The sequence below is a fragment of the Chironomus tepperi genome, unplaced genomic scaffold (genome assembly GCF_022539635.2).
Source record: "Chironomus tepperi strain 1889 unplaced genomic scaffold, CSIRO-AGI_Ctep_v1 contig_351, whole genome shotgun sequence".
Classification (NCBI taxonomy): Eukaryota; Metazoa; Arthropoda; class Insecta; order Diptera; family Chironomidae; genus Chironomus; species Chironomus tepperi.
In genome coordinates, this window is record NW_027226473.1 from 463178 (window position 1) to 477574 (window position 14397).

At 33.7% G+C, this 14397-nt stretch overlaps 1 protein-coding gene across 1 annotated transcript in view; it reads left to right on the forward strand.

Moving 5' to 3' along the window:
* Nucleotides 1-14397, forward strand: part of CapaR (Capability receptor) — a 60869-nt gene that overhangs the window by 11601 nt on the left and 34871 nt on the right. Inside the window, exons 2-3 of the mRNA XM_070645124.1 lie at nt 3793-4629; nt 12599-12749. Coding sequence (XP_070501225.1) covers nt 4348-4629; nt 12599-12749 — 433 coding nt within the window. The 5' untranslated portion in view covers nt 3793-4347. The remainder of the gene's footprint in view (nt 1-3792; nt 4630-12598; nt 12750-14397) is intronic.

Below are 14397 nucleotides of genomic sequence, written 5' to 3' on the forward strand. Positions count from 1 at the left end.
AACACAAATTGAACATTTCAGATTTATTAAAGCTGATATCGTTCACAAAATTCTTAAATGCCACAAAAGAAAATAGCATTACACAATAAAAGCGAATCAATTTATTCGAGTGATGATTGAATAATGTCACATGATATTATACACACTTAATTTAGATTCGTTGTTCAAGAATAGAAGAAAAAAGACACTCCCAAAAGCAATGTCAATTGATTACACAAAAGAATTTGTATGTGCGTTATTTTCAACAATAAACCCACATGTGTATTTGTTTATATTGTTCTGTATTGTAAAAGGATTTTGGTGTATTATGGATGGATGGATGTGAATTACTGCTGATAGCTGATAATATTTATTAGTGGATTTATGATTATTGAGAATGCTGGCTTCAGTCAGCTTTAGGCGCTTACCGAGGAAGGCCATGAATTACACTTGAACTGTATGGTCAGCGAAGTTAATAAGTAAGAGAGAATGCTGGTTAGGCAATCACATAGAACAAGCTTAATATTGTAGTTGCAATAATTTAGGAGAATCACATAAGGGTCGTTTACTTATTGTCAATTGATTTTTTGAAAATTTGTTCGAAGTGAGACTATTGGAAGGGAAGGTTGGGACAGGGGTATATTTAAGAAGAGATACTTGGGTTCAACCTTACTCCGCCTTTTTGTGGTCATAATTCTACAATATACTAAGGTTCATCGTGTCAAAAATCTCAAAGTCTACTGTGTTTTATGCAGAACGCCCATCAAACAGTTTGTGGCCACCCCGTGGGAGCTGTGCATGTAGACCCACCAGTGTTGAAGTCAGGAAAGGATTTTTATTGTTGAAAAACCATCGTTGATTATTGATTTCTCCCTAATTGTCTTGCAATTTTTACTAATTTGCTTAATTTCCTATTTTCTCATGGATGTTTTGTTACGGAGTTTTGTGAGGTGGGCGAGGTTGATGAGATGGGTGAGGCGGGTTAGGTGGATGAAGTGGGCGAGGTGGGTTATGCGGATGAGCTGAGTGAGGTATGTGAGGTGAGTGAGGTAGGTTTTGAGTCAGAAAGTAAATTTGGTTGCAAATTCTCCAGCATTCCAATTTGGCTGCATCTTAATTGACGAGTTTTGACTCATTTCATTCTAACATAAACTCCAATTCTATCCAAATTATTTAAAATCATCATCAATTCCACCTAAATTCTTAAATAATCTTCATCATCAATTAATATCAATTTTACTAATTTATAAAATGACAAATTAATTCCAAAAAAATGGAACTATTCAGAACAAAGCCCACCGTAAAATTCTCAAATGACAGCAAAGCAGTCTCGAGCATGACACAATCAATTTTGTCATGAAATTTTAATTATCAATTAGCAGCAAGAAAATTAATTACTCTTCTTGATCACTTTTGATTATAATTTACATGATGTCTGCTATAAACAGAGAATATACATCAACAAATATTTTCGTCATGCAACAAGTTTACATGTGTGGATATGACTTTGTCATATGAATATTTTAAAATGACAAACTTCACTTCCAAAAAAAAAAGAACTAGAATTCTAATTAAAAGTTTTACTGCAAATGAATTTTAAAGTCATGTGATGTTTTTGGTATTCAGTTCTGGTGAAAAATTCGTTAAAACTTTTATTTTAAAATGAAATTTTAATTTTGATAATTTTGTGTTGAAAATGAAGTTGAAGTTGTGTTAAAAATTGAAAGTTATGGCTGAAAAATTCAAGTCCCTAGGTTGCAATGAGTCCGCTTTTAGGTACCGTAATGGGATACATGTGCTATGACAGCATGCTTTATTGTAATTGATAATTAAGTGAAAGTATAGATCGAGTACCCGAACAGATAATGATCATAATCATGAGTATGTCCACAAAACTAAACATGTCGAATTAAATTGGTTCAATCGAATGGGTTACTATGGCCCAGTGGTATATTTAGGAAGAACGCTGTTGAGTCAACTTACTCCTTTTTTGTACAAAATTCTTCAATTTAATAAGGTTTTTCGAGATAAAAATCTCAAAATCACTTCTTTTTTTGCAATTCATACAAAACTTCCATCAAACCATTTCTAGCTAGGTATCTGGGGGAACTATGCTCATAAGCACGCTCATTTAGATGAGTATGCTCATTGCATGCCAGAGTCCATAATTGATGATTATCTTAAGGATATTTAAAGTCATAGTTGACATCTAATTAAGGCCATGGATCACAATTGATCTGTATGTTCTAGAGATGTCAATACAAATCTCCAAATACCAAAATATTTGGGATATTTCGATCTATTTGGGCTACCGCAAATATTTGAGATTTTCAATGCCTTACTTGCATTCCATTCAATTTCACAACTCAAATCACATGGTATTCTAGCTTGTCATACAACCACTTAGCTAGGTAATAGAGTAAAATATAAAATAATTGCCTTACTTTCCTCAAAAATCTATTAAAAATGCACTAATGTCACGAAATTGTCATTAAATGGAAATGAAAGGAATTGATAATATTTCAATAAATTCACTGTCAAGAGCGTTTGAGACTTTTTGAACTTAGTTTACGATTTCAAAGTTTTGCTGCAAATTAAAAATTTTGAACATTGAAAATTTACATAATTAATTAAGACTGATTCCAACAACTTCCTAATTTTACATCATATTAAGTAAGTTAATTACATTACAATAAATTTTATAATTCACTGCAGTAATTCCCACAAGTTGACAAATACTTTTTCATAAAAAACCTCAACAAACACATTCATTAAGTCTTAATTAAATTGCGGAGGAGACAAAAATAAATGCCAGCAAATTTATTTGCGTATCTTACTGTGTCGGTGAATTAAAGTAATATAAACAGTGATGATTTAAAGCTTACTCAGAAGATTTTTTTATTTTTTCACCTTCGTATCTTCTAAAAGCTTCTGTAATCTTTACCAATTGCGACTTAAATATGAAAATAAAAAAATAGATTCTTTTCACTTTGAAATAATATTATTTTATATTATAATATCAATGTCTTTCTCTTTTACAGATTAATATTTTTAATCTTATTGATATAAAAGAAGGATAAACGAATTCAGAATGAATATAATGTTTTGTGGATAACCGAGGGATTAATTTACTGTGAATGCTTTATTTAGATTGACGACAATTTTGGTTAGTAACAGGGACAAATGTGTAGTCAGAAATAAAGTTGTGAGGAGGGTTAATTATCAACCTTTCACCTCCTTAATCCTCCTCTTGAATGCGATCTTAAAGAGAGATATTAACAGTTTTTAAAGACGGCAGATTGAAGCATTTGCAACCATTTTAGAGAATTAAAGAACATTTTTCTTTGAGGAAATGCGTTTCCTTTGTCTCAACCTCGACAAATTCTCAAGGTTCAAATGGGATCGAGATAATTCAAGATTGAACACTGAACTCATAACTTTGATCACTAAAACCACACTTATCTGTGGTATTTAGCACTGGCTATGTGGAAAAATCCATATTTACATCATAGAACTAGGTTCGGTCTTGTTTCTATGAAGAAAATCACTCGATGAAAAAAGTTGGATTTTAAACCGATGAAAAACCGTGACTAGATTGACTATGTTGTATCTCTAACAGGCAAAGACCTACCTAAACCACATTGTGCTCTTAAGTTTACCAAGACGAAGCCAAAAATTTCTTTAAGGGGGATGGAAGTGGATGGTGGTTAAAAACTTATCCCCAATGTATCCCTTCCACAGAACCAACCTTTAGTTTTGCATTAAATTTTCATGAATTTTATTAATTTCTTCAACATTTTCCTTTAATTCCAGATTATTTTCCATCAATCATAGCAAGCGGCTGAAGAAGAAGCGTGAATAAAATTCATAAAAATCCCATCAAAAGGAAAATAATAATATATAAAAGCTACAAGATAAAAATACAGGAAATAAGACACCACAAAGAAGGAAAAATAGAAAAAAAAAACAAGAAATTCAGTTCAGTGAAATAAGAAGTTTAAGTGAATCACATCTCATGTTTGATAAATGATAAGTTAGTATGGATGGAATAAGAGTAACTGAGATGAGATAAGTGTTGATAATTGTGATATCATGTCGACCGAGAGCAAACAACAAACAGAACTGGTGAAACTTCATCAGAATAATAAAACATTTTCAATATTGCGGCTTATCAGTGTGTTCGAGTCATAAAAAAAGTTTTTTTCCCTCTTTTGTTCCCAATGTTATGTGAGTCGATGCTCGTATCAAGCACAAAAAGTAGCCACACTCGCGCGTGTGTGTGTCTGAGTGTAGCGTAAAAAAAGTCATTCGAGTGTTTTTTTTTTGGTTCCTTTTGTTTCAACAAATTTTTGTTTCGGTTCTGTAAATATGTTTGAAACAATAACGGCATCAACAATATCATCGCCAACAAAATGGATCAGCTTATCGAACGTGACAAGCACATTAGCATCAGCAACCACAAATATTGTGGATTTAAATGCAACAAAGTCATTTTTAAATATAACAAATGATGGACTTGTTGGTGATGGCAATAATAGTGATTTATTTCATTTATGTGATCCAAGCAATGAAGATTTTAATTGTTCTGTTGATGATTATCTTAGCTTTCATTTGGGTGCCAAACAAATGCCATTGGAGACTGCAATATGGGTGAGTTGATGACTTGTTTGTGGTTTTTTATCATTATTTTGGAGTTTTTTTGGAGACTTTTAGAATTTTAGGGGTTGTTTGTGGTTTCTATGATCCTGTAGGGTATACGGTGCGAAGAATGGTCGGAAAGCATAGTTTTTAAAATTCCTTAAGGCATACAATATGAAGAATGATCAAAAAATAGTGATGCCATGCAAGCATGTCCCTTGTATAGAGCCGGATTATGTCGAATTTGACTATAATTCAGAGGCATGCCCGACATTATTTTCCTAATTTTTTTTTACATCGTATGCCTTTTGGGAATGCTTGAAAGAATCATTATTCCAAACAGTACAATGCTGTTCTCTGCTACCTAGCTACTTCGTCCTGTTGAAGGTAAGATTTGGGGGTGTCCTGGTGGCTACGTGATCAGGTCTGTTGTGATCCATGACCTCCCACAGGAGTCGTCTGAAGCTGGCTCTTTTGCTAGCTTTCACTTGCCAATTTCCGAAACTATCCAAGCACAATTCTATCTCTATCGACAGCTTCCTTCCATAAGTTCTTTGGACGTCTAAGAGCTAAGTAATAGCTAGTTTCGGTTAATATTGACTGAATAAAAACTGAATTTGCAATGATTCCCCAAGAGGGTATTGAACCTTGTTCCTTTCGATTACCGGTCTAGTACTCAGACCATTAAGCTATTGAGTTGCTCAACAATCCAGATTGGCTATTTGCCAATACATTCTTTTTCAACTTCTGAGCTTATAACCTTAATATTTCATAATTCTATCCTCAATTTTCCTTCTGTCTCCCCATTTTTCTTCTTTTATTCAATATTTTTAGACTAATTACATCCCATTACTTTAAGTACTTTATCTTCGAATATAATCAATAAAACTACAGGAAATGTACGTCACATGCCATAGTTGAGTTATTGACAAATGTCTTCTCATTTAAAATTGTTATTGATTTATGAATATATAACTAGGACACAATTATGATGATTACTGGAAATATGTTTGGAAAAATACTTATAAAATTATTTATTTGTAACGTATAATCAGGTTGTTCGGGGTGGAATTTTTGACTTGAATGTCACGCGGTATTTTGTGAATTTTTTAAATTGCTGAATAAATAATTGCAATTGAGGTATGTAGGATTGAGTTATTTAGTTGACTGAATGTAGGTGTTGATTCTGAGAATATAGCATTTATGAGGTTTCTGTGGAATTTGACAGTGTTGGCTCTATAGTGAGTCTCTCTCTCTTCATCTATCGAGTCGACCCTAAAAAAAGTCTCTCTCTCTCCGTTGAGTCGACCCTAAAGAAAGTCTCTGACTCTCTCAGTCGAGTCGACCCTAAAGAGAGTCTCTGACTCTCTCAGTCGAGTCGACCCTAAAGAGAATCTCTGACTCTCTCAGTCGAGTCGACCCTAAAGAGAATCTCTGACTCTCTCAGTCGAGTCGACCCTAAAGAGAGTCTCTGACTCTCTCAGTCGAGTCGACCCTAAAGAGAGTCTCTGACTCTCTCAGTCGAGTCGACCCTAAAGAGAGCCTCTCTCTCTCTGTTGAGTCATTCCTAAAGAGAGTCTCTCATTCTCTCCGCCGAGTCGACCCTAAAGAGAGTCTCTCTCTTAGTTGAGTCGACCCTAAAGAGAGTCTCTCAGACATAAATCAGTTGTTGCCCCCCACAAGGTCATACTTTTAGTATTTAAAAATCAATAAAATAATAAAACTTTTAAACGTTCAACAATCTTTTGCGTTCGATACTTGTTGAACCCCACTTATCGTGTCTACATGAATAATTAAGAAGCCAAAAGCTTCAACAATTTTTTTCCTCTTTCTGACATCTTCTTCATTGAATTTTATCGATACATTTGATACTGTACATGAGTAACTAATGAATGAACATGAAATTTTTAAGAAAGAAAAAGTTTTGCACGAAATGAACCGTGAAGGAAGAAAAAGTTTGAAATCACGTGCTATAAAAATTTTGAAGACATAATTTTAATACCCAAAAAGCAGAGTTAAAGCTTGATGAACGCTAAGAGCCATTTTTTTGATATGAGCGTTAATTCGGTTGTGTACATTGGAATTTAGACAATATTTGGAACTAAATGAGATCATCATAATGTGACCAATTCACATGCTTGATTCCTCTAAACTGAGCCATTTCCACCTCAGATCATTAAAAACCTGTATATTGCTGATCTCCTCAACCTGACTTAGTGCCACGATCATCTCAATTTCCCTTCAAAATCTCCTTTTCTGGAAAATCATCTCGGAAATTAAATTATCCGAATTTATCATAAATGCTTGACATCCTGACCTTTTGAGCTTGAATTTATTTGCTTAACCCAAAGGCTTCACAGCTATTTTCGCGAAAATAAACAGAATATTTTTAATAAATCATTCTCGGAAGTCAGGTAATTTCGTCATAAATAATCAAAAAAAAGTTCAAACTTTTTTCAGATAATTTTGGAACTGAAAATCAATATTGACAAATCCTTTATGAAAAAAATCTCGAATAGTACACAAAATGGAATGAAAATGTCAATAAATACATGAAAAATCGTGCAGAAGGGTAAAAAATTGTAAAATGTCTAAATGAGCATCGAAAGAATAAAATCAAGCACATCAAAGGAAGTCGCTAAGCAAACAGAAAAATTTTAATTTTAATTAAATTTTATTTATTTTATTTTTATTTCAAAAGAAAACCTTTTCTTTTTCAATTCTTTTGTGCCAGCATGTGAAGCAATAAAAAATATCGCTAAACGATGGAGAAAAAATAAGAATCCGATTATAAATATAATAGATGTAATGACATAAAGCTCGTTATTATTATCTTATCAAAAAGGCTTGACAAACGATAACTCATCGGTGGCTTTAAAAAGTCATATACATGTTAGGGAGAACGTATTTGATTTCATTTTTAGATAAAGAAAATGTATTGGATGTTGCATGTTGTCGTGAATGTATTCAGACCGTGAAATGGTCTGAGCTGATAGCCCCGATCTCTCTCTCTGTCTACTCTTAAGAGAGAGTCTCTCTCTCAGTTGACCCATAAAAGAGAGTCTCTCTCTCTCAGTCGACCCTTAAGAGAGAGTCTCTCTCTCTAAGTCGACCCCTAAAAGAGAGTCTCTCTCTCAGTCGACCCTTAAATGAGAGTCTCTCTCTTTCTCAGTCGACCCTTAAATGAGAGTCTCTCTCTTTCTCAGTCGACCCTTAAATGAGAGTCTCTCTCTCTCATTCGATCCTTAAATGAGAGTCTCTCTCTCAGTCGACCCTTAAATGAGAGTCTCTCTCTCTCATTCGATCCTTAAATGAGAGTCTCTCTCTCAATCGACCCTCAAAGAGAGTTTCTCTCTCAGTTGACCCTTAAAAGAGAGTCTCTCTCACTCTCAGTTGACCCTTAAATGAGAGCCTCTCTCTCAATCGACTCTCAAATAGAGAGTCTCTCTCTCTAAGTCTACCCTCAAGAGAATCTCTCTCAAAATTCCCAAAATAGAAACACCAACAATTTTTTAATAAACAGCTGTGACAGCACACGGCGTGACTAAACAAAAAAAAAACCAACATTTGCAATGACGAGATGAAACTTGAGACATTATTATATTCACATGTGAGAATATCAAAAAGACAGTAATTTCCATAAAAATGTCATAATAAGAGTCCTTACGCATTTTCATTTTATTTTATGTCATACGACATACGCCTGAAGATGTATAAAAAAGAAAAACTTTTTTTTTATATGCGTTTAAATACATAGGGGATGTGGAGGTTCTATTTAAAAAATGTTTATGGGATGGCATTATTGCAGTTGAATATTATGAAGGATGATGGGAGGTTGTGGGATTTTAAATGGGATTTTTGGGGACGATAATTAGGTTATTTTTGGGAAATTTCAGGATTTAGGGTCAGAATGTCTTGAATACTTACTTAATTCGCTGGCCGTACAGATCAAGTGTGATCCATGGCCACATGGATTATCCTGAATAGTACAATGTATTTCGGTCAGGCACTGATATTTCTAACAGTCAAAAATACCATTTTTAGCTAACGTAGGGGTCTTTAAGAACCATGAAAGCAGACTCTTTGTTTGTTAGGGAATGTCGCTTTATTAACGGCCAAGTTGACAAGATGGAACTTCCTAACCAACTAGAACATTGCTGCTTTTTCGCTGCAATTCCCCGATGGCACAATGACGGCTGATTTGGATCTATATTTACAGAGAAAAATGCGATTCGCTGCATTGTGCCGCTCAGTTGTTGATCTAGAATCCTAAGTTAGTTGATAGGAGCGATTCATACTGAAACTGGTGTTGAATCTTCCTTTGCTTCGACTCTTTGCAGTCTTAGTTGCTATGCTGACAGATCAATTGCCTACAGATCAATTGTGGTCCACGGCTTCTCTTTCATGACGCCTAAGGCATGCTCTATCGTTGCCTATCGTCTGCCAATTTTCAATGTTAAGTTCAGCACTGTCTTAATTGTTGGCTTCCTTCCAACAGTTCTTTGGTCATCCACGAGCTATAACTAGTCAATTAGCCAGCCATGCCATCAACTGCCATCCAAATTCTCACTTTTTTAGCTAACATTCTTTAAAAACGTCGTTATTCCTATTTTGCATTACCTTTAAAAATTGAAATAAAAAATAGAGAAACATCCATAAATGGATATTTCATGTGATATCGCATTTGAATATGTAAATTAAAGCTTTATCTCTGTTTCTTTATGTCGTCACGTTGTGTTGTCTAAACAAAGTGAAAAAAAAATAAGTATAATTTACATTTATGCCTTCTGCAGTCAACAAAAATGAAGGTAAATGGAGATAATAAGCATAATTTCATGCCAAATTCGTCTGTGGTTGTTCCTTTTTAATCTTTTATTGACACATGATGTCAACAAAGCCTGACTTTAACATTTTTTGGTGTTGATAAATGAAAAGTATGTGAAAAATTGTCCTCGCGTACCTTTTTTTACCTCGTTTGATTCCTAAAAAGAAGACATTTTTTATTTCTTTGAATGATTTACAGCTTTTTTATTGATTTTTTGCCTCTTTTTCTCTCCTAAATGACAAACAAAAGTGACATAAAAATTGTGAAAGGAAAGGAAACGAGGGAAATCTATGAAAGTATTGTGTCATGATTATGATGAATAATTTAGAACTTTTTAAGCTGAAACAAATCTTCTTAGCAAAATTATATTTATGCGGATTAAAATGGATTTAATGGAAATGAGATACGTTCCATTTGGGATGTAAATCAGTCGCGGATTTTGTAATTTACATTATATTGAGGATCTGTGCTTTAAAAATTTGTAGATAACAGCATTTTGGGAAGCATGGTTTGGTACTCAGATGCTGCTATGTTGCCGTATTGATGCTGCGGCATAGGGATGCTCTGAGTATGCTTTCCCGAAATCCCGGTCCCGAAACTTTTCCGGGACCGGGACGGGATCGGGACGGGACCGGGAAATCCCGGGATTTCCCGAAAAAATATATGTACTAAAAAGTACAATATTTTAATATATTTTTGGTGTTTTTAAGCTTAATGTGTATTTTCAAAAATTTAATGATGGATTTATATTTTCAAAACTCTTAAACCTGACTAGTTTTAAATGATTTTAAAATAGAATAACACTAAATAATTCTGAGTTTAACTATCATATTCACCGTTTATACGATTATGAAGAATCAAATTTTACTTATGAGAAATAATCTCTAATATTTGTAATCAATTTAAAAAGTATTAAACCTTTAAATTTTTTAAAAACCTTAAATTAGCTGAAAATCGACAGGTTTATTTAAAAGGGCTTGTTTGATTTAGGTTTATATTATTTGCGACTGCATTTCAGAACAAAAATCTGAAGACCATAATAAATTTTAAATTTTTAACTCAAAAAAATTCAAAATACTAATTTATAGCTTCATATTTCTCATGTTTTTTGGTAAAATTATATAATTTATATTGATTTTAAATTTTTGATTACAAATTATACGTTTTTTATTTTTATTTTTTTTTATTTTTTAAGAGTTTGTAAGAATTTTTTTTAAAACCTGGTCCCGCGGGACCAGTCCCGGAAGATTTTCGGGACTCGGGACGGGACCGGGACGGGACAGTCCCGGAATTTCCCGGTCCCGGTCCCGATATCGGGAAACCATAGCTCTGAGGGTTACGTGACAGTTGATTTTGGTCCTTTTTTACGTACAACACTGTAATTAGCCAAATTATGCTGTTCGAGTGACCAACTAGGAGTTTTAGGAAACCTATGAACAGCATTTTAGTGAGAGCCGTTAGTTCAGGACAGTGATGGACAACCTGAGTGCCGCGGCACCAGAAGGCCTTAGCCGTATGCCGTATGGTTTCGGTCGAGACTTAAGAACCAGGTGTGCCTCTGGTTTAGAATCTTGAAATGCGAAAGTTGGTTAATCGATCAATAATCCGGTCCCAGACCGTCGTGACTTTGACTTGGTGTCAAATTTTGGATCGACCAACCAGCTTGTGCTTTTCAAGAACATACTGCCTTTGACTCCAACAACTGTTCTCTTCACTACACCCCAGTCTACCACATCACTCCAACACAGCATCTAAAATATGCTGAAAATCTCATCTTCATTAAATTCCACAATATGCTTCCACTATCATCTTGTTCAATCCTATACAAACTACATTCCATAACACAATAGAATCAAAATTGAATTTAAATTTAAAATCATCTAATATTTTTATTGAAAGAAAAAGCAATTTTCCACGTCAATTCCAATATCTTTATTATCACTTCATGACTAGCTCAAAAACTTGTGCAAATTGTTTTTTGATATCTTGCGTGAAACAATAAGAATCAATGACATGCTTAAACTGTATAATGTGATATTGATGATGGAACAATAGAAGAAAAGAAGGAATAAAAATGGCAAAGAATGAAGAATAAAACAAAAGCTTGGGCATAAAGTTTCATTCATTGTTACAATGTAATCTATACGTGTACACATATATACATGATTTGTGCAAATGGGGATGGTCAGTAAGTTGGGCCTAATACTTAAATTGATGTGTGAGATTGAATGAAGGTTGCTAAATCACTTGTGTGGGATGCTAAGAATCATACTTACTTATTTCGCTGATAGTATAGATCAATTGTGATACATGACCTCCCATAGATGTCGTCTGAAGCGGGTTCCATCGGTGGCTTCCACAAGATAATTTCTAATGCCAAGTACAACATTTCTTCATCTCTATCAACTGCTTATTTATAAGAGTTCTTTTCTTAGACGCATAGAGATGAATTAATTAAAGATTCTAGAAAATTGAAGGTCAACATGACTTCAACTGATGATTTTCCTCAATTTTAGGATTGATCTCATATTTTGAGCTCTTATTCAGGAACTATTTACTGAATTTACTCTAGGTTATTAAGAAAAAGTTTGTTTAGAGCCTTTAGCATTCACTTATAATGACTGAACTCAGTAACTCATCTTCAGGTTTCTCCTTGACCATATGATTTGTCATGCAATTTTACAATATTTGCCGGGCACCAAGAGGGTTACTACATCTGATACTTAGCATGATACCTTTGCGGCTATTTTATATATTATGTTACATCATAAACTATGCAATATACAAGACTATACCATTGGTTATGCACTCTAGGACTCAATTTCCTAATCTATACCCTAATATATACACCAAATCATATCCTAAGTTCCTCTATCACCAACCAATCCGTTCCTAAATCCAATTTCCACACGTCATTTACAAACAACCCCAATAAAACGACACAAAACAAAAAAGAAAAGATTTTTTCTTTATCTTTATCAAGCCATACCATATCACAACAGAAATGAATGAAAGGAAACTCGTGCCATTGTCACTTCCTTCTATTTTATTTCTATAGTCTTTAGTCCTTCAAGTTCAATGTTAAATTAAAAAGCATCTATCATTTGCAATCTTATATCCTATATCCAACTTTATCTATATTCTCTCTCATTCTAGGTTACAATCTTATATGTCGGAGTCTTTGTAACGGGAGTTTTTGGAAACTTAATTGTATGCGTTGTCATCGTTAAGAATGCCTCAATGCATACCGCTACAAATTATTATCTATTCAGTCTGGCTGTGTCGGATCTCTTATTTCTAATGATGGGTGAGTATTGAGCTTTTTTTGTTGCTGATTCCTTTATATCCATAATTAAATGGTTTGGAAATTTGCTATGTAAGCTATCGTCATTTGGATTGTTTCCAAAATTATAATAATGAAAGGTTTCATCATGCAAACAATTTTACAACAATTTTATGGCATAAAAGGATGATTTTCCAATTTACAGCTTGAAAACCTTTTTGTTGATTCAATTTCCTAAACATTTTCAAAGAATTGAATAGCTTTTTATTGTGAATTGAGGAAAGAATCTGAAAAGAAAGAGTTGAATCGAAAGAAGAGCAACTTAAGGTTTAGGCAGTCGTCAATTTCAATGTTTGGCACGTGATAAAGCTCTTTGTCAATTTTCAACAATAGTGTACATCCTTTTCGGAAGGAATACGGCGAAGAAATGGTCATCAATTCAGTCGCAAGGTAGGTTGACTTTGATTTAAGGCCGTATTCGATCAAATTCGGCTTCAGGTTAAAGTTAAGTCAGTCTGGTCCAGGACATTTTACCATTTCTTCGTCATGAGCTTTCCGGGATTGTCATATCGAAAGAACTTTATGGAATGAGCTAGGATATTGCGGATTCTAATAGGAATCGAACCCATAACCTCATAACAGATATGGTTGTAAATATCGGGACTTTTGCTTAGCTACTTGACTACAGAGGCCTGACTATCACACTAGCAATCTTGCCTACATAAGGCTTGATACTCCAGGTTCCACATTACTCAGACAATAGATTTTTTGCTTACATAGAGCTTGATATCCCAGATTCCACAATGTTCTGATAGAAACAGCTCAAATTGCATCTGTTTTAGTTAGGGCGGCCATCTGCTGTATTTTTGCCGGGACGCTGCTGTACTTTACTACCTTGCTGCTAAGTCCCGACAAAATAGTCCCAAAAGTGTCCCGAAAATTTGCGAAAATTCTCTGGCCACCCTGGTTTTAGAGATCAATTCATGACTTCTCCAATGTCTCGTCTAAAATTGGATCTATTGCTGACTATCACCAATTGTCAATACCAATTGCAATTCTGACTCAATCAACAGCTTCTTTCTTCAACAAATACACACAATTGACCAAAAATCCTCTCAATCTATCCAACATTAAATTGACATTTTCAAACAAAATTAAATTTTCTCATACACGAGCAACTTCAAAAGCTTTTTCCGTGACTAACCGGGAAATTGCTTTTCATCATTCAGTGATTTTCTAAAGAAAATTTAATTTGTCATTATTGAATTTTTGACTTTTATTTTTCAAAAGTAATTGACCCAAATTATATCTCATCTATGGAACATTTTTATTAATTGTTTTTTAATATAATTTTTGCCATATAAAAAGTTTCACATCAATTAAGAAGCTAAAAAGGCTTGTCACACCATCGAAGCCTTTTTTTCACTCTCATTTAAAAAGTTTTTCTCATAAATCAATTTTCTGCTACTATTATTGGAAACTTTTTGAAACCATAAGAATTTCTTCTTCCAATTTCTTCTGGCAATTATTAGTTTTTTTTTTTTTAATTGAGCAAGCGAATGAAAGGAGCTGTGGAAGTCCTTGAAGATGAATGATAAAAATTATAGAAAAGAAAAAGAATTTTTTTTTTATATTTTCGAAAAAGTTTTGTTGCTTAGACTGTAAAGATATT